Genomic DNA, 26962 nt, shown 5'->3' with positions numbered 1-26962 from the left:
GCTTGATTTTAATCATGTGTGTTTGTTTGTATACTTGTTCATAATTCTCCTCTCTGCATCTGCCTCTTGGTGGTGCTCTTTATCTAGTCCTTTAAATAGTTTAGTTTAAATGTATTCCTTCCAAACAGCTGACGTAAAAATAAATTACTTTGGTTAAAAAATAGACAGAAATATTGATTTATTATGTTCAGAATACCTAATCACAATACAAATGATTGTTTTTCACACATTGATAATGTGGTGATTGCTATACTTGCAATCTACACATTATAATGTCCATTTAGCACTATTTATCAAAGGTTTTACTGTTAGCATGTGGCTGGACGTGACCTGCACTGAATTCCTGCTCTGTCTCTTGAGCTCCAGCCACAGTTTTTTAGCATATAATCATGTAACTTAGATCCAGCTTTATTTATTCACTTCACTCTTTTATTGTGACGTTCGCTAGGAGCTTTGCCAGTTTTCGCTTTGCATGCTAAAAGTTCACTGTGTTCTGCAGTGGTTTGTGGCAAAATGCAAATTACAGTATGTGTGGATGAACTCCTGGCCTTGTTTTGGATCATTACAATCTGAGCTTGTCTGTTTCTGTATGCAGCTTTTGAATGATTTATTTATTTTATTTTACTTTTTTTTTTCAACCTTATGTACTGTGTAGTCAGTGTTACTTTTTGTGAATGTAAAACATATGAATTATTTCATAGGTCAGAACGCAGTATGAATGGAGTTTTTGAGGAATCATTTAAAAAAGTTTCTGATTCCTGAATTGAGTAGTCAGTAATTTCAGCCTCTTTCCGCACAAACTTGTGTGCCAAATGGTCTATATGCACAGCTAATGTTTTTCAGCTAATGATAACGTACTGGTAAAAGCTTAATGTGACTATTTTCATAATTTTCCTTTTACAGCATTCATGTTGTATTTTTAAAGAAATCAGACCTTAAACGTGGCAATTTTATAATGGAAAGTCAGTTTCAGGAAGTGCTGAGGGTGGCTGGCTGAAATTAAAAGTCTGTGTGCATATACCTCATCTGAGTTGTACCAGCCTGTGCTCTTATTTTGTAGGACAGGTCATAATTAGAATTTTTGTTTTGTCAACTATTTTGTTTTTTAATTTGTGTCTTTTTTATTGCATTTTATTTGTTTCATTGCATGTTTTAGTTTAGTTTTGTCTTTTGTTTTGTTTTATTCTGTCTGTTGTTGTATCTTGTTTTGTTTAGTTTTTTTTGTGCCTTTTATTTTATTGTGTCTTTTATTGCATTTTATTTGTTTTATTGCATGTTTTAGTTTAGTTTTGTCTTTTGTTTAATTCTGTCTGTTGTTGTATCTTGTTTTGTTTAGTTTTTAGATTTGTTTTTTGTGTCTTTTATTGCATTTTATTTTTTATTGCATGTTTTAGTTTAGTTTAGTTTTGTCTTTTGTTTAGTTTTTTCTTTCTTTTGTTTTGTTGTTTCTTGTTTTGTTTAGTTATTTGTATTTTGTTTTGTTTTATTGTGCCTTTTTGTTTTGTCTTCTGTTTTGTTTTATTGTGTCTTGTTTTAGTGTTGTGTTTTTTGTTTAGTTTTGTTTACCTTTGTTTTGTTGTGTCATGTTTTAATTTTAGTTTTGTCTTCTGCTTTGTTTTGTTTTGTGTATTTGTTTAGTTTAGTTTTGTTTTATTCTGTCTTTTGCTTTGCTTTGATTTGTCTTGTTTTATTTTTAGTTTTTTCTTCTGTTTTGTTGGATTGTGTCTTTTGTTTTGTATCTTGTTTAGTTTAGTTTTTTGTTTGTCTTTTGTTTTGTTTTTTATTGTTCCTTTTTTGTTTTGTCTTCTGTTTTGTTTTATTGTGACTTTAGTTTTATTGTTGTGTTTTAGTTTAGTTTAGTTTTATTCTGTCTTTGTTTTGTTGTGTCTTGTTTAATTTTTGTTTTGTCTTCTGTTTTGTTTTATTGTGACTTTATTTTTATTATGTGTTTTTTGTTTAGTTTAGTTTTGTTTTATTCCGTCTTTTGCTTTGTTTTGTTTTGTCTTGTTTTGTTTTTAGTTTTGTCTTCTGGTTTGTTTGATTGTGTCTTTATTGTTTTGCTGTGTTTTGCTTAGCATTGTCTATTATTTTTTGTCTATTAATTTGTGCACAATGAACAGAGTAAAATTTTTTTTTATAAAACACAAACTTTTTAAAATTAATTTTTTTGTTTCTGTTTGTACCGTGTTTTTGCTTTTGTTATTATTTTTCAGTTGAAATGTTTTCCTGTTTTGTTATTTGCTTTGTCTCATATTTAGTTTTAATTGATTTGTTTTGTTAGACTGAAAAAAAAGAAAAAAAGAACTTTTTGTTCTGTTTTAATTAATTTTAACAAGACAGGTATATTTTGTATTTTTTATGTATTCTTTACATTAGAATTGTTTTCCATTTTATATTTTCCTGAAGAAAAAAAAAATCTTAAACTTGACAGCTGCATGAAAAGTGTTTTTGGCTGCAGTGTCTCACAGTAATACATTAGAGACCAGCTACTGTACAATTCAACTTTAGAAGCTATGACCGCTCTTTCAGTTGAGCAAATATTTTGTTCAAATGTCTGTTATCAGCTGTTCATTTCACTGTCTGTCAGCAGGACATGAAAACGCAACATGTAGCCAGTGGTAAGAAGACATAAGTCAAGGGTCATGGGAAATATTTATGCTTGAATCCTGAGAGAGAGGGCCAATATATAAATATTTAGGGCACAAAGATAAAAAAAATTACCTCGCAGACATAAATTAAGCTGACTTTAGTGGAAAATCAGCATCCTTCTGACCTCTTGGAGGAGATATGAGGTTTCATCCAAATTTGGAAACGTGACTAAACAACAAAAGCAATGTAGATAATCTTTTTCCCTGGTCCTGTTCAAACATGAATGAGACAGACAACTTTTATTGGATTCTCATATTCCCTCTGTGCTGAATTCCAGGAGAGTGATTCTGTCACCGCAAGAAAATCTTTGTCAGACATTTGATCATAGTTGGAGAGCTTTTAAGCCCAATTACTGAGGCCATATATGGATGGGTTTTGAAACACAGTCAAAGTTTGGGCAAATTCTGTTTCTAAAACTGGATGCTTTGATGTGGATAAGTGCCTTTTTACAGACTTGTCTTAGTACCAATATAGGCTCATTCTGAAAACATAGCCCCGTATACATTTCTGGAGATCATGAATTATTTAGCCAGAAGTACATATGGCTGCATTTTGTCTTTAAAACAAACACTATGGGGCGGTATGAAGCCATTCTTTTTTAGACTGCTTTCACACTATGGACGGCTTTCCCACTGTTTTCAGTTTGTGCTGTAGCTTGCCATGTATGTTGGTGGATTTGAGATGCAGAGAGGAGTTGACCACGACAACAGCATTCGAGTCGGGCGAATAGCAGTTCCAGAAAGTTGGTAAAAAAATAAAATAAATAAATAAACAACAGTGTGAATGTAGTAAAATCAGAAAACTTGGTAAAAATAAAGGGGCTTTTTTTCTGGATTGCTTTTTAAAATTGTTGATTGGGTTTAGGGAAGAGGGTTGGTGCTGGTCAAACGGTGCTTTTGAAAACACTATTGGTTGGGTTTATTGAAGGAGGAGGGTGGGTTAGTCGATCTGTCGGTCAGTCAGTTGACAGTGGCCTCTGGTGGATTTTTTACCAGAAGAGCAGACACTAATTGCACTCACGAGAGAGATTTGAGATCTGAAAAAGCCTATACAGCGGCCTCTGGTGGATTAGCAATAACAAAAACTGCAAAAAATGTACCTCCTAGGACGTATTTGGCACTCTTCAGGAATGTACATGGGGTAAGTTTTCGGAATGAGCCTGGGTTGTTTAGTACTGTCATTGTCGGATAGTAGACAATAGGGAGCACAAAACAAGTTTATTTTAATTCACTGAAATTTGATTAAAGTGTAGATGTTTTTATGTAATGAATTGGTTTTGTTGTTGTTTTGTACACAATTCGTTTTTTATTAAAAGATTCTGAAATATGAAATGTGTAGATGCTTTGATTTTGTTTGGTTTTGTATGTTAGTTTTGTTTAGTTGTGCTTTTATATCTTGTCATTTTTACTGTGGTTTTGATGTTTGTTTTACATATTGGGTTGTGTTTTTTGTAGTATTTAGTATTTTCTTTCATTTTTTATTATTATTTTTTATTTTTGCTGTATATTATTATTTATAGTATATGTTATTCATTTTGCTTGGTTGTGTTTTTATGTTTTGTGTATTTTCTGTTTTTTGTTGTTTTTATGTTGTGTGCTTTTTTGTTAGTTTCATTTTTGTTGTATTGTATTATTTTTTATGTGTTTGTATAGTGTTTTGTATAGTGCTTTATGTTGTTTTGTTGTGTTATGTTTTGTTTTTGTGGCTTTTGTTTGTTTTGCTTAGTTATGATTATTTGTGTTTTTATGTTTTGTGTATTTTCTGTTGTTTGTTGTTTTTATTTTGTGGTGTTTTATTTGTGTTGCTTTTAGTTTGTTTGTTTCATTTTGTTGTTTTATGAGTTGTATTTCTGTGTTTTGTTTTTGTTGTTTTTTGTTTGTTTCACTTTATTATTCCTGTATTGAATTGTGTTGTTGTTTTTTTGTTTGTTTCAGTTTATTATTCTTGTATTGAATTGTGGTGTTGTTGTTGTTGTTTTTTTTTTTTTTTTGTTTTGTTTGTTTGCTTGAGTTATTTGGGTGTTTTTAAATTAAACTGAGGTGTTTTGTATTTTGCATTTGTTTTGCATTTTACTTTGGAAGTTTTTGTCCTGATTTGTTTTTCTCTGTGTGTGGTGCTGTTTTTGTTGTTTTTTGTGTTTTTGTAATGATTTTTGTTTTTTTTTTGTTACATTTTGTTGTTTTTGTATCGTGCTGTTTTGTTTTTGTTTTTTCCTTTTGTTGTTTTGTTCTATTTTTTTTTTTTTTACTTTTTATGTGTGTTACTGTTTTTTAAAACACAGATTCAAACTTATCATTTTGTTTTTGGCTTTACTATGGCAAAGCACTTTTATTTGCCTAATATCTGACTGCCTGCTTATCATCATATCTGTCAAGACTGATGTTGGGTGACTGACACTGGGTTACCAGGTCAGGGCAAATGAATGACCTGCTCGGGGCAGAGTGTTTAACTAGTTAAACTAATATTAACAAGCTTTTGTTGCTCAGTAACCAACGTAGCACAGAAGCCACCAATCCCTAATGTGAACACCTGTCATTGAGGTATACAATAGCAAATATAGTCCAGACATAACAAAAAAACACACTGACACTTTCAACAATCATAGATAGACACAATGGGAAGATATTTGCCACAGGCTAAAGGATACATACTAAAATAAAAGAGCTTTTAATAAACTATTAAATAAATTTTAAACTACTAGTCAAATGTTTGAGATCAAATATTTGTAAATTAGCCAGTTCTGCTCACCAAGGCTGCATTTTGTTGATCAAAAATACAATAAAAATTTCCTAGTGTTGGGTTGTGGCTCAGCTGCGTGAAACATATGCTGGATAAGTTGGCGGTTCATTCCGCTGTGGTGACCCCTGATTAATAATTCATTCATTCATTCATTCATTCATTCATTCATTTTCCTTCAGCTTAGTTTCTGATTTATCAGACGTCACTACAGCGGAATGAACCGACAACTATTCCAGCATTTGTTAAATAATCCTAACAAAGTAAATTTTTCACACTTTCCACAAAACTTAGAAGCAGAAAGAAAATGTTTCAACATTGATAATTGTGCCTAGGGATGCACCGATCAGGTTTTTTTGCCCTCAAGTCCGAGTCTGAGTTTTTGATTTTGAGTATCTGCTGATCCAGAAACCCGATCCGATACTTTAAAAAAGAATAAAGAAGAGTAAAGAAATCGATCCAGGATGTTCCTTATTTTTTATTTGATTTACCTTATTTTAATATTTAACAACTCTGTTAACAAACAGAGCACTTCTATGAGGTAGCTTGAATAATGAAGTAATGAATAACATCAATTCTTCACTTTTGGACTCGGGAGACCGCGAGAACAGAGAACGCGTCCTGTGAGAAATAGTGCTGCATTCTTCGTGATGGTCACATGACTTTCACACATTTTTAACAGAAAATTATTTAAACATTACAGCATTCATACAACGAGTTATTGTTTTTCCCCCTTTCAATATAAATAACATTCTCAAAAACATTACAAACATACTTTGCACAAAACAAATAACACAAATTTCAATACGAATTTAAGCAAATTAACACACTTAATGTGTTTATGCATTCATTAAGATTTTTGTTGTGAATGATTTCTTTCACCGTCTCATTTATGGAAACTTAATAAGTTATATCTCTGAGCTTTAATAATAAACAGGTATGAATTGCTGCGCTTCCCACCTGCTTTTTTTCAGAATGAGTCGCAATGACTTCTGGAACTTCTCGAGCGAGTTGCATTCAAGTCGGCATTGACGCATCCTCGATATCAAGAACACATCCGGGAACTTTCACACGTCCTCCGATTTTGAGTTTTAGAACTGAACTTTAGCGGTTAATGATGACGTTACACAAGGACACAAGATTACTGAAGAACGCACATTGAGAAACAGTCATGCTTTCTGCTTTAAGTTGCTACCGTGTTGTACTTTATCGCCATTTAACCAATAGAGTCTCTTGAACAAAGTGATGTTGTGCCGCATACGTTGCTGTGGGCTGGTGTCCCTAGCTGCTTGCACTCTCAGCAGTCGCACTTTTTTTCATTTATTTGACCATAGCCTCACTCTTTTTAGTCATTATTTTGCCGCAGCTCAGCTCTTTTTATTTATTTTTTTATTTTTTGCAGCCCCTTGAGCAAAATGCAGCCCGCAGGTTAATTATGATGTAACTATCATTCAACCCCAAACAGCGGCACCTTAGTGAGTATAAGAATTCGAATAATTAATATTAATGAATGTTATACTTGCTCAATGAAAATCAGAAGATTCACTACATTGATAAATCTGACATAACTTGATCAAAAATCTAAAAAGGGGAGAAAAAGATTTAGGCATCAATAGAAAGTAACACTGTGGTCAAAAGAGAGCAGATAACAGTGCAATACTTATTTTTTATTCCAAATACACCAGCATAACAACGCCATTTTGGTCTTTTTTTGGTCAGTATTTTCTTTTATTTCATTTTTTTTTTCATTTTTAGTGTTGAGACATACAGTATAATACTGTTTGGGTTTATTTTGTAGGTCTACATATTTTATTTTTATTTTTTGTGTGACCACCGTTACAAGGGACTGGATATCTATAAAGGATTTTTCACAGAATATGTATTTAGCTATTGCAGGAAAGGACATTGTGATGTTTTAAATAAGAGTGTTGGAGATTTAGCTACCCTTTAATGTTCTCATATTTATAGCAAACATTTAAAGTTCTAAAGCTGCTGTTTCCTTGAAAAAGACGTGGTAGTGTCATTAGAAACTCAATTGGAAATGTCGTGAACTGAGGTGGGCCGGTCTAACGCTTGAAACTCCAGGGCTGAAAAGGAGTCCCACTTCGGATATATATATATATATATATATATATATATATATATATATATATATATATATATATATATATATATATATATATATATATATATATATATATATATATATATATATAAGGGATGTAACGGTATTGTAAATACCGTCATACCGCAATATTAAATTTTTTCGATATTACCGAAGTCGCATGACTCGGTAAAACTATAGGTCTTCTGAGAAAATTTGCTTAGGCGAATGAAGCGAACGGGAGGTGGCTGAAACTTCATTTCCCATCAGCCCCGGCGTGGCCATAATCCTTTGCGGTCTGTTGTCGCTACAGATCCAGTAATGCGGAAATGGAGTGTGCTGCTAGTAGCGGAGATGAAAAAAAGATGGAAATGATCGAACCTAAAGCGGGTGTTGTCGCCGCGCGCGTGCTGAATAGCGGTGCTGTCGCGCGCGTTCTGATCAGCTGTGTTGTGGCGCGCGTATTGTAAAGCGCCGAGGGGGGGTTGAGCGCGCATACTCAAGAGAGGTGTTGTCGCGCGCCTACTGAAGGGCTGGACTGGACGGAGGTTGTGTCGCGTCGCGGGGGCACTTTTGATCGTTTTGGAAGGGCATTTTCTATCCAAGACTAAAAAGGGCATGTGCACTGCACAGGTTGAGCCCTATGTGTGCATGTGCCTGCAAGTTGGGGAATACGACTAATAACAGTCATGGGGACTGCAGAAACACAGCACACTGTTCAGATTGATGCAGACATTGACTTGTACCGCAAAGAGATCTCTATCTCACTCATGGTTTGTCTTCTCAAGTGGGGGAAAGACAATGCACAACGTTACCCCACTGCTGTCAACCTGGGCCAAGTCATATCTCTCTTGTCCCAGAAACCTCAGTCCCAAATGAGAGGGGTTTTTTCTGTTGCAGGGGACATTGTAAATACCCAGAGATACCAGCTTTTACCAGATTATAGTTATATGATAATTTTCCTTTAAACCCATCTCTATCTAAGTGAGTGATTAAATGTTAAATGTGATGAGTTTTCAACAATACTAAATTGAAACTTTATTTTTTTACATGGTTTAATAATTTTTTGTTATTAAAATTGAAGTTCCTGTTTCAAAGCTAACAGATAGATGGCTAATTTGTATGTCATTGACACTTTTGGCACTTTTTTGGAGTATTTTCAAAAGTTTTTTTTTCCTGTAAATGATTCAATAAATAACGTACCGTGACATTCATACCGAGGTATTACCGTACCGTGAAATTCTGATACCGTTACATCCCTAATATATATATATATATATATATATATATATATATATATATATATATATATATATATATATATATATATATATATATATATATATACAGTACATATCTATTTGAGTCCTGATCTTGAGGTAACGTCTTATTCAAATCGAGTCTGAAACTGTGTAATCGGCCCGATTTCCGATCACATGATCGGATCTAGACATCCCTAATTGTAACCAATAATAAGTGATTATAATTAAACATCAAAACAGCATATTATAATGTTTCTGAAGGATCAGATGACACTGAAGACTTAAGTATTGATGTTAAAAATCCAGCTTGTATTACAGGATTGAATTTTGAACTACATTGAGTAATAATCCAGTTATTTTTAGTAATATATCATAATTTTACAGTTTTAATATTTGTTGTTGTTTTTTTGGATCAACCTTGGTGAGAAGATAAGTATTCAATAAAAAAAAATGTGCATTAATAATAAAAGGTCGGACTAATAAAAAAGTTTTGTATTAATAATAAAATTATTATTTAACAAAAATACAAATGTAAATATTAAGTATAATATTGTTGCTAAGCTTTCTTAGATGTTTTGAAAATGATGATCAATCAACCTCAGGATTGCAAAATTCATATTTCCTGACTTCTGGTCTGATTCACACCTGATGATTCAGACATAACGTTTAATTACTGAACTGAAAGTCATAAATCATTAATGCTGTGTGTGTGTGTGTGTGTGTGTGTGTGTGTGTGTGTGTGTGTGTGTGTGTGTGTGTGTGTGTGTGTGTGTGTGTGTGTGTGTGTGTGTGTGTGTGTGTGTGCGCGTGCGTGCGCGTAGGTAAATGTCCCACCCGACTGGCAGGTTAATCAGCCGCCCTGATGATGAAACTCTGTTAACTGACTCACGGAGGGATTGTTTCACAACAGGAAATGTCAGATCAAACTGAAGGATGTGTGTCTATTAAGATGCATTCAGATACTGTTTACTTATGCAACGACAAGAGCTAACAATCAAAACTAACCCACTCCCTTTAAAATCAATAAAGCTGTCCCTGTTAAAAATGTTTGGTAACACTTTAGTTTAAGTATATCAATTCACACTATTAACTACTGGCTTACGTGCCTATCATTAAAATATTAGTATTTATAAAAAATGATCTTATTCTACATCGTTACTGGAATCCTACCAATACCTACCAACTACTACCCTACTAAATATTAATAAGCAGCTAATTAGGAGTTTTCATATATATATATATATATATATATATATATATATATATATATATATATATATATATATATATATATATATATATATATATATATATATATATATATATATATATAAATAAAATTATATAAAAATTATATAAATATAATTATTATATAATATAAAGTTATAAAACTTTTGTTAATACGCAGATATGTACCTTAAAATAAAGTTTGCCCATAGCTTTTTTTTATCTTAAAATATAAAAACTAATGTTAGTGTATGCAAAAATATACTAGATTAGATTTTTTCTGTCAAAAAAGTACTTTTTAATGTTATAAAATAACTTATAAATGCTGAAATGTGTCACTTATTATCATATTACCACACATAAATATTATTACTACTATACTATACTATAGTATATTTGACGTAACAGGCTAAAATGACATAATTTTGCTCAATCTAGTAATACATATTCTGAAATAAATCAATGTGCTTAACTTTGTTTCTTGTTAGCATGTTACTTTAAGCAAATGACATTTATTAGATTATATCAGATTTAGATAAATACAAATATGAAATAATAAATCATGTATTTAACAGAGGAGCACAAATTCCCAGCCAAAACCATACTTAATGAATAGGTTTTGATTATATATCATTTAAAGAGTATATTGTTTACACTGTTTTTTTGTATGGCTTTCTGTAACGTGTATTGTTATTTATTTATTATTATTATATTATTAGAATGGTTGTTAGCGTACTTAAAAAGATAAATGACTTAGTATATTGAGTGATTGTGATTGTTTATTCATGTTAATAAGTACATTAATGAACATGTACTATGTTAAAGTGTTACCAAATATTGAATAATATCTCACAAAATGACTGTAGTTGTATTTTTGCTTAGCTAAAGATTATTTAAAACATTAATAAGTTGTAACTACTACCAATTTAGCTACAATTATAACTACATACAACTAAAAATCAAAGTATTATACAATTCTGAGTGTACCTTACACAGGTGAGTGGGCTTGACAAACCACCAGTAGAAACTGTTTTCTCTGGATAAAATAAAAAATTATGAAACACTTAATGTAAATGGTGGTTCATGCCGCTGTGGTGACCCTTTATGAATAAAGTCAAAAACAAAGTGAATGAAAAGCTAGATGTAAATGTAACTAATTTTCAGTAGTGCTTAATCCTATTTTATAATATAATAAAATTCAAGAAAAAAGTGCTAACCAGATATCAGCATTATTGTGTTGTTTTGCCAGATATCTCTCTTTTTGGTTAATGTTATCAGTGTTATTCAGCAATATTGTGTTATTTTGAGCATTAGATAAAAATCAGCTCGAACGTGAATCGTCAGGCTTATGTGGAATCGCATTATGTTGTTATCAGCTCTGCTTTCGCCCTGCAGTTGTTTCTAGTGTTTGCTTCATATTGGCTGTCACCGGAGGGCAAATGACTGTTCTTTGAGAACCTGTTTCTAACATCCACTTAAGCAAGTAAAACCCATCCATCCATCTGTCCATCCGTCGATCTGGCCTTAGGTTAAACACGTCATCCCGCAAAGATCAGCTGACCAGTTGTGTTTGTTGTCCAGTGTCGCTCTGCTTTTTGGCTCTTAATAACAAACAGACACTTACAGTTAGAACAAACACAAACACACACCTGAACAGTCAACAGACAGGCTCATGGGAAGCCAGACACACATTGCGCACTCACAGACCTGCTTTACGTTGCTTCTGATCTTTGCTGAGGTGAGTGGACAGTTCCACCGGTCAAGATTTTTGGATGTGGTTTTGTTATTGTTAAACTGAAAGTGACAGTGACACTGGGGCTATTGTTTTTAACTTTATTTTTTATATTTACTAGCTAATATTAATAAAATATAATATGTAATATATTTTTGAATATATATACTTTCAGGTAATGCACAATGTTCATATAAATTTATTTTCCTTATAAATTAGCATTTTTAATTTTTGTTCAAAATTAATTTTATAGAATAATAATAATAATAATAATAATAATTGCAAAAAATAGAAAATAATAATAATAATTGTTAAAAACAATAATTGTATATAATAATAATAATAATAATAATAATAATAATTGTAATCATAGTAATAGTAAATAATAATAATAATTGTAAAAATATATAAAATAATAATATTAATAATTCTAAAAAAATATCAGTAATTGTATAAAATAATGATGATAATAATAATAATTGTAAAAAATATATAAAATAATAAAAATAATAATTGTTAAAAATAAAATAATAATAATACTAATAATAATTGAAAAAAAAATTAAATATGATAATAATAATAATTGTTAAAAAAATAATAATAGTAGTAAAAAATCTCATGATAATATTAATTGTAATAATTAAAATAATAATAATATTATTAATAATTGTAAAAAATAAAATAATAATAATAATAATTGTAAAAAAATACAATTATAATTGTTTAAAATAAATAATAATAATAATAACAATGATAATAAAATATTTGTAAAAATATATATAATAAAAACAACATTAATAATATTAATAATTCATATTATTATCTAGACTACACAAAAAAAAACTGTTGCATGAGTATGTATTGTGCCATAATTAATGGATTCTTTAAAAACGAAGAGAAGGGAAGAAAGGAGTAATAGGCTATTTATTGTAGGTTTGGATTAATCTGATTGGTTTATGGATGATTGAAAATGAGAGACCAACCGTGATCAATCACATGCTTCTCTTGAAATCAGTTTGTAAATTTCACTTTGTTTATTAAATTTTTTAACTTGCACTGAACTGAAAATGGAAGTATATAGTAATATATAGACACAGTAAAATACTAGAACTAATGTGTGTGAGTGTGTGTGTGTGTGTGTGTTTGTGTCAACATGCACTACTTATGCTTCTCTAAAGGTAGCACAACTGGTTTTTCCTGTGGGCTGATTTCTCGAGACATTGACAAACATTTGTCTTTTGCGCTGTTTGAACATAATTAAGTTCATTTGTTATGAATGTGAACTGCAGACACAACATGCCATCAAAAGAGCTGGACAATATACATCATAGATCATCAGACAGCGGGGCAACATAGCGTAAAACATTTTCTTTTTGTTAGCACTCTTCAAAAGACCGTCTGTTCATGCTCCATTTACAGATAAGACTCTGCATTATGCTTGTAAGTGTGTGTTGTTTATATCTGCATTTGTTTGTGTGTGTCTGCAGCTACTTGACGGACGGAGGTCTTAACCTATATTCTCGGAGGGCTAACAGTCAGGTTTTGGATGGAATGAATGCTGGGAGAGGGAACATTCAGCACTTTAATCCCAAGAGTCAAGATGACACTGATAGGTAGGACTTAACCTTTCACCTTTGCGTTACCTGCACTAAGTCACCTTATAGTTTTGTGTGTGTGTGTGTGGCTATTTAAATGGCTTTTCAGTCATTTTGAGTGTATATGGTTTTATAGACAAACATATTTAAACATAAAGTACATTTTGTTAGGGTTAAATACAAAACTTCATCCTTCTATAGTGAATCATCGGCAATCAGAAAATTGCAATAAATAAATTGGTAATTTACTGCTTCTGTTTTTTTCTTTTTTTGTTGCATTGGCAAAACAGAAAAGACCAACAAAATATACAGTGTGTCTGAAATGGAACTCAATCAAGAGTAACTATTAACTTAATATGGGGTTAAACTGTGACTTATCAAGGAGATTGCAGTTTCTTTTATTGTCCCTGAGGGACAATTTGGCACAATACAACATAATTAACACACACAATAAAAATTATATATATATATGAGCAATATCACATGAGTAGCAGTGCAATTGTGGCTGTATATCGGCACTGGTGGGAGGCGTGCGTTGACACTTAATGTCCCACCAGTGAACCACTTACCTTCGTATGGACGGCTTTCCTGCTGTTATCCGTTTGTTCAGTTAACTCGTCATGTACACCTGTGGACTTGAAACACAGAGAGGAGTTGACCATGACGATGGGGTTCGAGTACGATTAAGAACAGTTCTAGAAAGCGGGTAAGACAAAAACAGAAGCCAAAAAATGATATAAACAAGTAAATAACAGTGTGAGAATTTGGTAAAACTTAGTAAAAAATCAGGCGAGGGCTTTTCTTTTTTTTAACTGCTTTTTAAATTTGTCGGTTAGGTTTAGGGAAGTGGGTGGTCTGGTCAAACTGTGCTTTTAACTCTTTCAGGCTCAAATAAAATTTTAGAAACAGGCTAAATCTATGCTTTTAACTGTTGCAAATCAGCAACACCTGCCTTGAGAGGGTTAAAAACACTATTGGTTGGGTTTAGGGAAGGAGGAGAGTGGGTCAGTCAATCAGTCAGTCATTCAGTCAGTAGTCAGTCTGTCACACCTGCTGCAGTGACTACTGGTAGTCTTCAAGGGCACCAGTTTTTATTTTTATTTTTGTGTTTTGTATCCTAGTCATGTGATCACTCCTTGTTTCCAGCTTTCCCTCATTGTCTAATTAGTTCTGTCTTCATAAGCCCTATTATGTTATGTTTAATTTGCCTTTAAATTTTCAATGTTCCATTTAGTTCTGTCCTGCTTTATTCGTGATCCGTTTCATCGTGTTTGGTTTGTTTGTTTACTTTGTTTAGTATCATTACTATGTTTTTGGATTCCTGTTTAGTTTTTGTTTAATTCACTTTTGTGTTTAATTTTTTGCACTTTACGTTTTCGGCGATTTTGGTACTTTGCCTGTCCCTTTGTCATTTTTTGGATCTTTATTGTTTGACAGTAAATGTGTTGTGCTGCACTTGGATCTTTCCTTTGTTTTTGTGATACCCAGTCGTGACACAGTCAGTCAACAGCGGCCTCTGGTGGATTTACACTCGCGAGGGAAATTTGAGATCTCAAATAGCATACACAGCGGCCTCTGATAGATTTACAAAAAAAAAAAAAAAACAGCTATATTTAGTGGTCTCTAGTAATGTATATCGAGGTATGTTTATTTTCAGCAGCAAGAAACCTCATTCGCTGTCAGTGAATATCATTCATGAACCTTATCCAGGCAACCCCAAGGTGGAAATGGCAGTCTGAATGAGGCAGTTATTGGTTGAATTAGTTTATGTTTTAAAGATATTTACTGAAAGAAACATTCACCATTTGAGTTCCACAAGTCACGGTGACACTTATAGGAAGGACTTGAACTGAAAGACAGACCCTTATTTCCCAGAGAGAAATTAAGTCAATTATTGGAGCTCCAAAAACCAATCCATAAAAAACAATACACATAAAGAATTTCAAGAGTTCACACTTAGATATGCTTGATGCTAATAGCAGGTTTGGCATGCTGTCCCGGGAGAGCTTGGAGATAACTAAGCCTAGGGCTCCGGCCTGGTCAATAAGCATAAAAGGGGGTCTGAGACCAGGTAGGTCTCGAGAGCTCCTCCTGGTAAAGGGAGGAAAAGAAGGAGATAAGGTGGAAGGGGGATTCTTCCAAACCGAAGATAAGGTAGTAGGGCGAATTTGGTCTATTTAATGTAAGCTTGAATCAATCTGATTGGATTATTGCTGATTATGGATTAAAGACCAGCTGCGATCAATTATATCACGTGCCCCTTTCGAAATTGGTTTCTAAAACTTCACCTAAAATTCTATGCAATTGAAGGGATCGTTCATGCATAAAAATGTTCATATTTTCTTAATATAATACCAAAATCATTTTAACTAAAACAGCATTACTCATATATTGCAAATTTATTTCATGCAAATCAATGATTACCTGTATTTTTGAGTGTCAAAATAACATGCAGGCAAAACTAAGACTACTGACAACACATTGAGCTCTTAGGCCGTACTCACATTAGGTACAGTTGCCTCGAACCGGGCCAAAGCCCGCTTGTCCCCCCTCCCGTCTTCCCAGACGGCCCGCGCTCACACCACAAATGGGCTTCGCACGCTTACGTCATCGCTGCTGCGCTGTTCAGTGAGAAGCGCTCTCTCACTCAGCAGCACAGTGGAGATTTCTCTAGTTATATCGTTTCAGTCGTTTGATATGCCGTCAAATATTTCGCCAAACAGTCCTTAGGGATGCGGGGACACGCAGTCAGGTATTTCGCCGAACAGATCCGCCACTTTTGGTGCTCATAAACAATCATAAAGCTCTCATGCTGCAGGAATGATGAGGTCTGATGAAGGCGCGCAGCTGTCGTGCAGTGAGGGGTTTGCGTCTTTAATAAACTACGGCAGTTTGCGATCACTGAACAGTAAGAATGATTAATAAATCCATATTAAACAGTCCCAAGTCACGTCTCGCTTTCAGTTTCGGGCTTTGGCGCGTTTTGCACTCACACACAAGCGTACCGCGCCAAAGCCCAAGTGAACCGGGCTCAGGCACACCTCTTCCAACCGGGCCAGGGCCGGCCAAGTGAACCGTGCTTGAGCCCGATTCAGCGCACTCACATTTCTCAAACGATCCGGGAAACGGGCCTGGGCACGGTACGGATGGCATAGTGTGAGTAGGCCCTTATTAAGCAAAACAATTAGTCTGTGCAAGCAACAGAGCGTTTATACTAATAATATTTACAACATTATCACCTGTAATCCACAAACTCAGCATGACATTTCATTATGATACATGATGTGGGTATAAACTCGCGCATAAGCTGACACTGTTGGTTTTGTTTTGCCGTTATATATATATTTTTTAAAGTGCTGGTAGCCATTGACATGTATTTTATGCACCACAGACCACATTTTCAGCAAACAATTTTCTTAAATGTTAAAAAGCAGTCATCTGCTCATCTGCGGGTGAGTAAATGAACAGCAAACTTTCATTTTTGGCTGAACGATCACTTTAACCTTTCACCTTTGCTTTACCTGCACTAACTTACCCTGTAGACTTGTATTTCTGATGATCAGCAGTCCTGTCTGTAGATTGGTTCAGGAGTCAAACTGTGTTTCAGACATGCAACAGAGTAGCTTTTGTTCCCTAACAAAGGAAAAGAGCGGTCATTGTCTTCAGCAGCGCCAAAGGCAACAGCTAATGGATTGGTTTAGACGTACATCTACTTCTGTATGCGTGTGTGTTCTCACGTTCGGTGTGTCTTTGTGCCGTCCTGCAAACCCTGCGGCTGTTTAACGTCCCACATCCCTCCACAAACTCAACAACATTCTGTGCGAACACGTAAAACCGTCTGTGTTTTTACTGAACACATCTGAACAGACAGCGCTCAGCATGTTTATTATTGAAAACCGTCTGATGAGCTGTGACTCATTGGTTGAGAATAGAAAGGAAAGTATGAAATGTCGGAGGAATAAAAAATCTGAAGGTAGAAAACAAATATGCTGGAGGATTTGGAAGAAATGGGCTGAGCAATGAAAGTGAAAGGCATGCAGTGGGTGGGGAGGTAAAGTAGATGTTGCAAGAATGCGCAGCTGGAATGATTGATGGGAGGATTTGGATGTGAGAAAAGACATTGTGAAAATGAAGCAAAAGACAGTTGTACTTATTTCTATTGTATTTGCTAAAGACGTTTGAGTGATTTATCATTCATGCATCTGAAAATGTCAGCCGAGACTCATTGAAAATACATGCCTTAGCCTAGATTTTTTGCGAAAACGTAAACTGCATTGCTTTATGTGCGTTTTGGTGTAAGTTTCAAAATGGCAAATCCACTACAGGGTGCTACATTTTCATTCAGTCATTCATTCATTTTCTTTTCGGCTTAGTCTCTTTATTCATCCAAGGTCGCCACAGCAGAACGAACCGCCAATTTATACAGCATGTGTTTTACGCAGCAGATGCCCTTCTGGCCGTAACCAATCACTAGAAAAGTCACTACATTTTCACTAATCAAAAAAACATGTACACAAACGCAACAAGATTTCCAGCAAATTGGCTGTCTGCACCAAACACAAATCGCCATGGCAGAAAATGTAAATACAAGCTGTTCAAAAAAGCAGAATAGTGGATTGTATTACACTACCTGACATAAGTCTTGTCATCGATTTCAGTTGTAAAAGCAACAAATAATAACTTGACTTCTAGTTGATCATTTGGAAAAGTGGCAGAAGGTAGATTATTCTGATGAATCATCTGTTAAACTGCACCACAGTCATCACCAATACTGCAGAAAGCCTATTGGAACCCACATGGACCCAAGATTCTCACAGAAATCAGTCAAGTTAGTTGAAGGAAAAATCATGGTTTGGGGTTACATTCAGCATGCAAGTTCTTCAGCAGGATAGCGCTCCTTGTCGTACTTTAGCCTCCACATCAAAGTTCCTGAAAGCAAAGAAGGTCAAGGTGCTTCAGGATTGGCCAGCCCAGTCGCCAGACATGAGGGGAAAGATGAAGGAGATTGCTCTGAAGATGCTCTGAAGGCTCTGAAGTTATTTCATTCATTACAGAAATGTCATACACAATATTAATTCTTTTGCCACTGCATCATGACTTTATCTTCAATACTGTGCATTATTTCCGTTAAGTGACAAGACTTCAGTCTAAGCAATGTCAGACCTTACTGTCATAATTAAATATTTAAAAATCAAGGCATGGTCATATTTTATTTTAGTAGAATAGCATAATCTAGAGGCCTTTGCCTTTCATATAAGCCACTTCTGATACCAAATTATCAACTAGAAGTCAAGTTATTAGTTATTGTCCTAAATCTTGGGTATCCATAAGAATGTAGGGCTTGTTGTACAGATCACCTATATATATATATATATATATATATATCAGCAAACTACTGACCTTAACCCAATCGGTAGTGTTTTTAAAAACAAACGTAAGAGAAAAGTGCACTTCGACATCGTGACTTGATTTTACATTAATTGCTATTGTCTCTTATGTTTCACTGGAATTGAAACCATGTGCTTTTCATTACAAGTCCAAAGTGAGCTACCAAACATATTGAGCATGCTTGAAAATTGTCCATATGGAGATAGACAATTGAAGCAAATGTATTCGATGACAAATCATAGGCACAGTTAAGTTGTTTTGTAGTATTTATTTGATGTTGTGTAAAGAACTGCATGAAAATAATCCTTAATGTTCTTGTAAATATCATTAGTGTGAAAAAGAACAAAAGTTGTTGTCATCATACTGCCCCGTAGCATTCGTTTGATGTGGAAACTGCCGTCAAACGTATGTTTAAGTACATTTTTTATGGTTTCCCAAAAATGTTGCACATGTTTCCGATGATCCTGTGTTGCCTCATTACCTCATTTCATTCCAAACCTGCATTACGTCATTCGTTCTGTGAAACTTGAGCAGTTGTCTTCCTCTGACAAATTAATAAATCATTTCATTCAAAATTTCATCTCATTCTCCATAGAGGAACTTTTTTTATAATGATATAATAACTTTTAAAGAGTAAAGGAAGAACCAAATTTAAACTTTATTAAATTTATAAATGTTAATTTATGTCATGCATTTATTGAAAACAATTTCAACCTGTTTTTTAACCCTATTTATATTGTTAATCAAAATATTGGCAAAAAAAATTAACAAAGTCAGATAGAAGACAGAAGACAAGCTTTAATGTTTGTTTGTTTTTTTGGTAATTTCCAATATGTTTTTAGTTCTTTCTGTGTAGATGTTTAAAGGATAGTTCATCATAAAAAGTTTCACCCAAAAATGCCCTCATCATTTACCATTTACTCAAGTGGTACTAAACCTTTATACATTTCTTTCTTTTGTTTAATACAAAACTACATATTTTGAAGAATTTTGAGAGAGCAAAAACTGCTATTTACTTCCATATTAGGAACAATTACAAAAAATACTGTGCAAGTCAATGACTGTTTTTTCAATTTTCTTCAAAATACCCTCATTTTGTTCCACCAAAGTTTAAAACAGTTGGAGGATGAGCAAATAACAACAGAATTAACATTTTTCAATAAACTATCCCATATGGCCCGTTTTCACTGAGTGGTACGGTATGATTCAGTTCGTAACGCTTTTATGGCCATTTCCACTATCAAAAGTTACCTCAAAGCAAACTGTACTATACCACTTTTTGGGTACCCTTTGTAAAGGGGACCTAGCATGGGAAAATGGTACCAAAAGGCTGAACAAGAGGCGCAGCTGAACGCCATTGGTTTACAGAGATATTTCACTTGCTCAAAACAAGCCAGAATAAAACAAAGGAAACTGCCATGTTTTAAATACACAGCCATGACATTACACCGTAATAATATATACCCGAGCTAATAACAAACTTCTTGAGCTAATGATAATAATGTGCTTGTAATTATTAAAGTGCTTCTGACATCCGATCCTGTCAGAAATGAACAAATGTGTGACTGACTCGCGAAAAACAAAAGAGAAGCCGGAAAAAAGAAAGGAGCAAATGATTTTTTTCAGCAAACATGAACATACTGCCATGTTAAACTATTATCATTGCGTTTGGACTATTATGAACTCAGAATGATGGAATTACTTTTTACAGAGGTTACATGCGCTGCTGAAGATTAAAGATACAGATGAGAGGTTTGCACTGTCTGTGGGCTAAATGTTGCGTTTTGTTTTTGAACCCAAATAAGGACTAAATGTATGCGTGTGTAGTTTTTCTGTAAATGGTAACATATCAGAGAATGTAAGAGTCTGTATGTGTTCATATGTTGCATCTTTTTATTTATTTAATATAATTGCAGACGTTATAGTAGGCTATTCCACACTTTCATTGATTTGCAGTTACAGTCAAATCATGTTCATAGAAACTTTAGTAATGAACATTTATATAGTATTTATGTATATAAAGCGTCTGTTTTGTGAGTAGTGCTTATTATATGTGAATGATATGTAAATGTGAACGACCCGTACAGCTTTACTGTAGTTATTTTCTCGAGCGAGAATGACGTCGACTGAAACTTTGTCATACACCACGCCTACCAAAAGAGTAGCAGTGGTACACTTTAGGCATTGGAAACACAAGCCTGATCAAGGTGACCCGTACCAACTCGTACCATACCGTACTGTACCACTCAACAACCTCATATTTCTTTTGCTTCAAATCAAAGTTTGTATTGTTCACTTATAGCCTCTAGGTTAGATTAATTGTGCATACATGTGTAAGTAAAACCTTATATGAATAAAAAATGGACTGATGCAGTCTTTGATTGATATTTCTTCCAGAAACAATCTTTATATGTTCCACGTAAGTACGAAAAGCATGCAATGTGAGGATCATTTTTGGGTGGCAAAGTGAACTCTGACTGATCATTGACATTTGGACCAAACTTTGTTATGAACATCTCACTCTTCACGATCAGTCTTCCCTAGTCTGTGATGAAATCAGTGCAAAATATCTCAGATAAAGCAGCAGTCGATCAGAATCTTGGCAGAAAGTGAGCAGAGTCAGATAGATGACCTACAGAGAGGCTTTAAAGATGCACGGTTCTCCAAAAAAGGTCATTTTCTTGTGCTCATCCAGGTGTGTTGGCAGGACTCTGTGCCCAGTAGCTGTCAAGATGTGTTCGCGGTGCCAAGATTGATCCAGGTGAAGAAGGGATGATCTAAGACCTTGTAAAATGTAGCTAAAGGGCAGGAATGACAAGAATTCAACGGGAATTCCTTCTCTTGTCCTGTTCTGTTTCTTACTGGAGCCGCTTGATGTCATGAAACGGCAGCATTAGATCCTTTTTTTTTGCTCATGTTATTTTGACTTGCTTCGTCATCAAACCTGCCAAAACAAAGAAGGAGGGTTGAGGCACTGTGAACTTCACTGAGAGCTGCTGAATTTTTTTGTTAAAGAGGGAGATGTTGCTTTTGGAGCCGTATGATGTGGATGCTGTTGAAGAGTATTTTGATTCATTTACGCTGTTCTGTAAGTTCAGTCAAGACTCCAGTGATCTGATCGCAGGCCAAACTCTCACTTTGATAGTCTGCTGATCTGTTTCAGATGATGGTTCGTCTTGTTTTGCTTTGACTTTGTTTGTCTTGCCAGGTAATAAATTATATTTTATAGATATTTTGCAGTGATGGTTCCTTGAAGAAGAGCTAGCATACTTAGAATGCTTTCAATCAACAAAAGTCTTTTTAGAGCAAAAAAGTTTCTTACAATATTAATATCTTTGGAAAAAAATAGTTCTTTTCAACAGTTTCCCAAGTACACAATTTTACCACTTGCCTTTGGGTTCTTTTATTTATTTATTTATTTATTTATTTATTTATTTATTTATTTATTTATTTTTGTCTGCAGGTTAAAATTTTGACATTGCATAAATGAACTTTGGTAAGTTGTATCAAAATATTTTACTCTAGAAAATGTATATTCTACAAATAAGTAAAACTACATTTCACTAAAAGGTTCTTTGAGGAATCATAAAATGGGACAGTTCACCGAAAAAAATATTGCAAAATGTTGGTGGGAGAAATCCCCCAAAAAGACCAGCAGGTACAGTCATTAAGTGCATGGGAGGGCTGGGAAAAAAATCTCTTGTTTTTACGCTTGTCTCTCTCACACAGAGACTGACTGTAGGAGCACAGCGGTGGCGGTGTTATGGCTAAGACTGATTTTTTTTTTAAGTGTTATCAGGGACCTGTTGTGTGTTTCTGTGATCTGCTGTACATGTAGAGTGCTGGATAGAAATGGTTGAACAGACTGAAAACATTGGTTTTGACAGTCTGGTCTAAGGTTTTTATGAGGCAGTGAAGTGCGATGGGAAGAATGACAGCTGTATTTGTGTTCGTGTGTAAGTGTGTGTGCACATACAGCTATATTTGCAGTTTATTTTGGCTAGTTTTTAACACTTAAATCCTAAATACTTTGTTTGTTTTGAGATGTTTTGTTAGTTTTACTTGATTTTGTAGGGTTTAGTTTTCTAGCTTTAAAAGTAATTAATGTTAAGGGTTTTTGTTTTTGTTATTATGAATTTGTTTTTAGTTTTCTTTGGGGGTTGTGTTTTGTGTGTGTGTGTGTTTTTTTAGTTGTTTTATTTTAAAGAGTTTTGTTCTTTCGTTGTTGTTTTTATTTGTTTTATATTGTTGTGAGGGCTTATGTTTTGTTTTGTTATTGAGTTATTTTTATTTTATTAGACAGTTTTTGTTAGCTTTTGTTTTTGTTGTTTGTTTTTGTTTGCTTGTTGTTGTTTTTTGCCTATTTTTCAGTTAATTTGTTTCATTTTAAAGAGTTTTTCTTCAGCTTTTTAAGATTATTTAATTATTAGGGTTTTGGTTTGTTTTGTTAAATTTTTACTTGTATGATAATATTTTAATTTTAATCATCTTTTTGCCAACAAACTGGATCAAATATATAAGAAGATCTTACATTTTTCATTTGTTTTCATTGGACTTGCAGGGCTCGCAAAATCAAGTAGCCCGACTTCCCGGGGCTTTGCTTTTCTCCAGTTGGGCTACCAAAATCTATCTCCAGTTGCCCCAAGGGCTAACAGGAGTAAAAATATATTTCGATGTCTTTACATTTACTAAAAAAAATTGATAATTATGTGTGTGCTGTGTGCTAATACAGCAGCAATAAATCCACTTTTTTTACTTGAGAAAAGCTACAATCTAAACAATTACCTCTCAAATAATGCAGTTTCAATCACTGGAGCACACAAGCACTTGTTACTCACACAGATCACACTGATACAAAGACTCAGTTATAGCAATGAGCTAAGTTTAAAATGTAGTAATCATATGTGTTATATTTAAAGTCACTTTAACGTCTGTATAGCAGCAGAAACTGAATATCCGGATTTGTTCTGTTAGCTATCACAGGTCACAGATGTTTCATTCCCTCAGCACCAAATAATGACTTCAACAAAGTATCTAAAGTATGACATTTATTCAGGGACGATTAAAAATTAACGAAAACATTAATTTCATACCTCAGAATTGTACAGAACTGTAGAGTTTAATAGAACGTGTCTTTCTTTTGGTTCGTAAAAAAGCAGTTCCACATCATGATGTTCACATGAGGCCTGTCTAGGCTATGTGAAATCTAAAATATCCTGTCTTTATGCAGCTACTCAATATTAAGTTCAATTGAATTGACTGTAAATAAACACCAGTAAACAACTGTCAGTCGGCTATCCTTTCATAGATCAAGTAATAAGCTTGATACTTGGATGTATTCCTGACAAAAAAACCTGCATCTAGAAAATAATTTTGATTCCATGCCAACTTTTTCATATTTCACATTTACTTTTGCAAACCGCCATTGAAACTACAGTATAGTCTATTATTGGTGCGCTGGTAACATGAGTGAATGAAACCCAGACAGTCTTCCTGCAGAATTCCCACACAAAGACCATTGCAGGCGCAGCCCATTGTCATCTGTTTCACTCAAGTCATTAACCCGATGAATATAAATCTAGATCTCTCACCTTCAGCCCTCGGGACAGGCTCAGTGACACTGATTTTTCACGTTTAAGCTGCTTACGTCGGCACCAATCCATTTTTTTTTTAATTGTATGTTGAGACCAACCACTCTGAAACATAATCTTTGGGAAAAAATACAAATGAATTGTTTTGTAAATAAATGGGTTGATTTTGAAAAGGACATCTATAAATTTCCCTTTGACACTTGATGGGGAATGCGATATGGAGAGAGAAATGCTTCCTCTTGTGGTTTTAGGATGGGTGAATGTGAACCCCTCTCCAAACAGCTGAATGAATGGATAGGACGGGACAGAAAGGGAGCTCTTATCTGACATCTGAGGAAACAGCTACTTCCTTTAGCTCAGTCTATACATACAACACAGGACTGGCACATAAATCTCAACAGGTTTTTGTGTGGTGGAGATGTGCCTTTCATGATGGTGCCATTGAGGAAAAGTGGTGTTGTTCTCTAGATGAGGTATTACTGCTATAAAATGCTGCATTGCATTGTTATTAATTCATTTTAGGGAATCTGTTCATTCGGTTTGAATAATTTAAATGGAGATTAAGGGTGCACAATGTTTGATTGACACCTAGTAGTTGAACTAGGTATTGCTGTCCAAATTCAGAATATTGGATAGGTGTTTTATTCACCCGGCCCCTCTGACAATGACTTGATGCACAGGCAGGTTGCCAGGTTGAAGATACCAAAAGAAGCATGTGTACCTGACAAACGAGCCTTAGGGCTGGGTCATACCAAGTTGGAGGTACACAATGTTTTGCTTCAGCAATGATATCACAATGTACAAATTCACAATAGTCACATCGAAAGATCTGCAATGTCAAGTTGGGATCATAATTAACCCGCAACCACAATTCAGAGCATATGATTTGATTGCAAAGTTTAACCCACATATAATGGGGTGAAATTTTATTTTATCATTATTTTGATGTGTTTTCAAGTCCTGTGACTAAAATTTCAAGTGAATTTAAATCATTTGGGAACAATTAATTATTTATTTTTTCACTTTAAGAAAGAATGATTGGAATTATTTAATAAAGACTCCATGCAGTAGGGCTGCACGTTTAATCGGAAAAAAATATTGCGATCTTGATCTCGAACCTACATAGGCTGTGAATAACAGGTAATAAAGTTGTAAATAACGTTCAGTTAGTTGCACAGAGCGATTGTATGGTAGTCACGCGGGAAGTATGGTTTGCATGTTTTTTTTTTTTTTCTCCAGAGTGATGACAGCCATGACATGAGCGCACTCTGCAGTGAAAGTGAAACCAAAGCCACGCTCATGATTTACATGATCATATCGCATTGTAAAGTTATGATTACGACAAGCATTTGATGTTTTTTCTTTAATAGCGGACACAACATGTTGTGCATTAAAATAAATGTTTAACAGAGTCAGTATAAATATCTTAGCTTATGTAATGTTGAATTTAATGCTAGAGGGAATCTGATAATGACAAATGTCTCATTTTAATACTATTTTAGTCTAATAATGTTGTCAATGACAAATGGCGAGCATGCGTCTTAAACATAATTATTCAACTTTAGAATTATGAATAGTTTTATTCTGATGTCATCACTTTACTGGACCTAAACATAGACCAAATATTATTGTTGTTTTACCATATGTTTGAGAATAACAATAATGATAGCCTACTCAAATTAACCTTCATTTTACATCTACAGAATCATGTGAAAATCGTGATCTTGATTTTAGGCAAAAAAAGTGATTCTTATATTAGCCAGAATCATGCAGCTCTACCATGTAGTGTTATTTTACATCTGAATACTGAATTTCTGTTCCTCAGTACTTTTAAACTCCACTGAGTTTATCATTGTTCTATTATTTTCATCTGTGATTTCATTAGTTTATTTTTATATAATCTCAGCTATTTTTGTTTATTTTATGCAGATGCACTCACCTATAAAAACCCAGGAAAAGTAAAATGATGAATTCTTTCCAAATAGAGTTGCTAAAGTTATTTTGTGAAGCTATATTCGTCAATCAAATATAATTAGCAGAAAAACTAAATCTTGCTACAAATGTAAATTTTTTCCAATATCATGCAGTTGGTCAGCAGTCGACTGTTCCACACATCACCTCTTGTCGGGTTAACTTCGAATCGTGTTATTCCAATTCAGCATGTAGAATTGGTGTTGGTCATCGACTAAATAAAGCAATCTGGGGTGCGTTTCCGAAAACCATCGTTGGACAACTAAGGTTGCAAGTACCGTCGTTACAAACATTGTTTGTTAATTTAATGTTTCCCAAATCCATTGTTCCTAAGAACATTCGCAAACTGTGTCGCAAACTTTTATGCTTGCAGCTACAACTCTGCAGCTGTGTTAGAAACATTGTTCCTGTCTGTGTTCTATTCACAGTTATCCCCCTTTTGCCCTATTCATTTAGAACATTCTAACATTAAAACTTGGAAAGATTTTTAAAGAAAAAGCATTAAGGTCATCTCTCTTAAGTGTAATTTGCTTTCAAAGTATTTTTACAGTTCAGTTTTAGCGATCTTAATGTTTACAATTGTGTTCTCTTCGTAGTGTACTTTGAAAACATTGATGTCATTTTGAACACAGCTGTGGCTCATGACGAAAGCTATAGGTCACTATTATGGGGTTCTTCTCTAAAGTTGTTACCACCCCGTTTGAAGC

The 26962-nt window shown here is 34.0% G+C and overlaps 1 protein-coding gene across 31 annotated transcripts in view; it reads left to right on the top strand.

Moving 5' to 3' along the window:
- The window catches only part of nav2b (neuron navigator 2b), a 159163-nt gene that overhangs the window by 67217 nt on the left and 64984 nt on the right, over window positions 1-26962 (top strand). For 24 of the 31 annotated variants that reach the window (XR_012400329.1, XR_012400328.1, XM_073942957.1 and 21 more), the window contains one exon: window positions 13198-13323. Coding sequence is in view for 29 of the 31 variants with exons in the window: in XM_073942957.1 (XP_073799058.1) it covers window positions 13198-13323 (126 nt within the window). In the remaining 2 variants the exon portion in view is untranslated. Of the gene's footprint in view, window positions 1-11611; window positions 11717-12899; window positions 13068-13197; window positions 13324-26962 lie in introns of those variants that run through there. The other 7 variants (XM_073942974.1, XM_073942968.1, XM_073942970.1 and 4 more) reach the window with 2 other exon arrangements.

The sequence above is a fragment of the Danio rerio genome, chromosome 25, assembly GCF_049306965.1.
Source record: "Danio rerio strain Tuebingen ecotype United States chromosome 25, GRCz12tu, whole genome shotgun sequence".
Lineage (NCBI taxonomy): Eukaryota > Metazoa > Chordata > Actinopteri > Cypriniformes > Danionidae > Danio > Danio rerio.
Note: the sequence above shows the minus strand (reverse complement) of the source record. Positions and strands in the feature narration are given on the sequence as shown.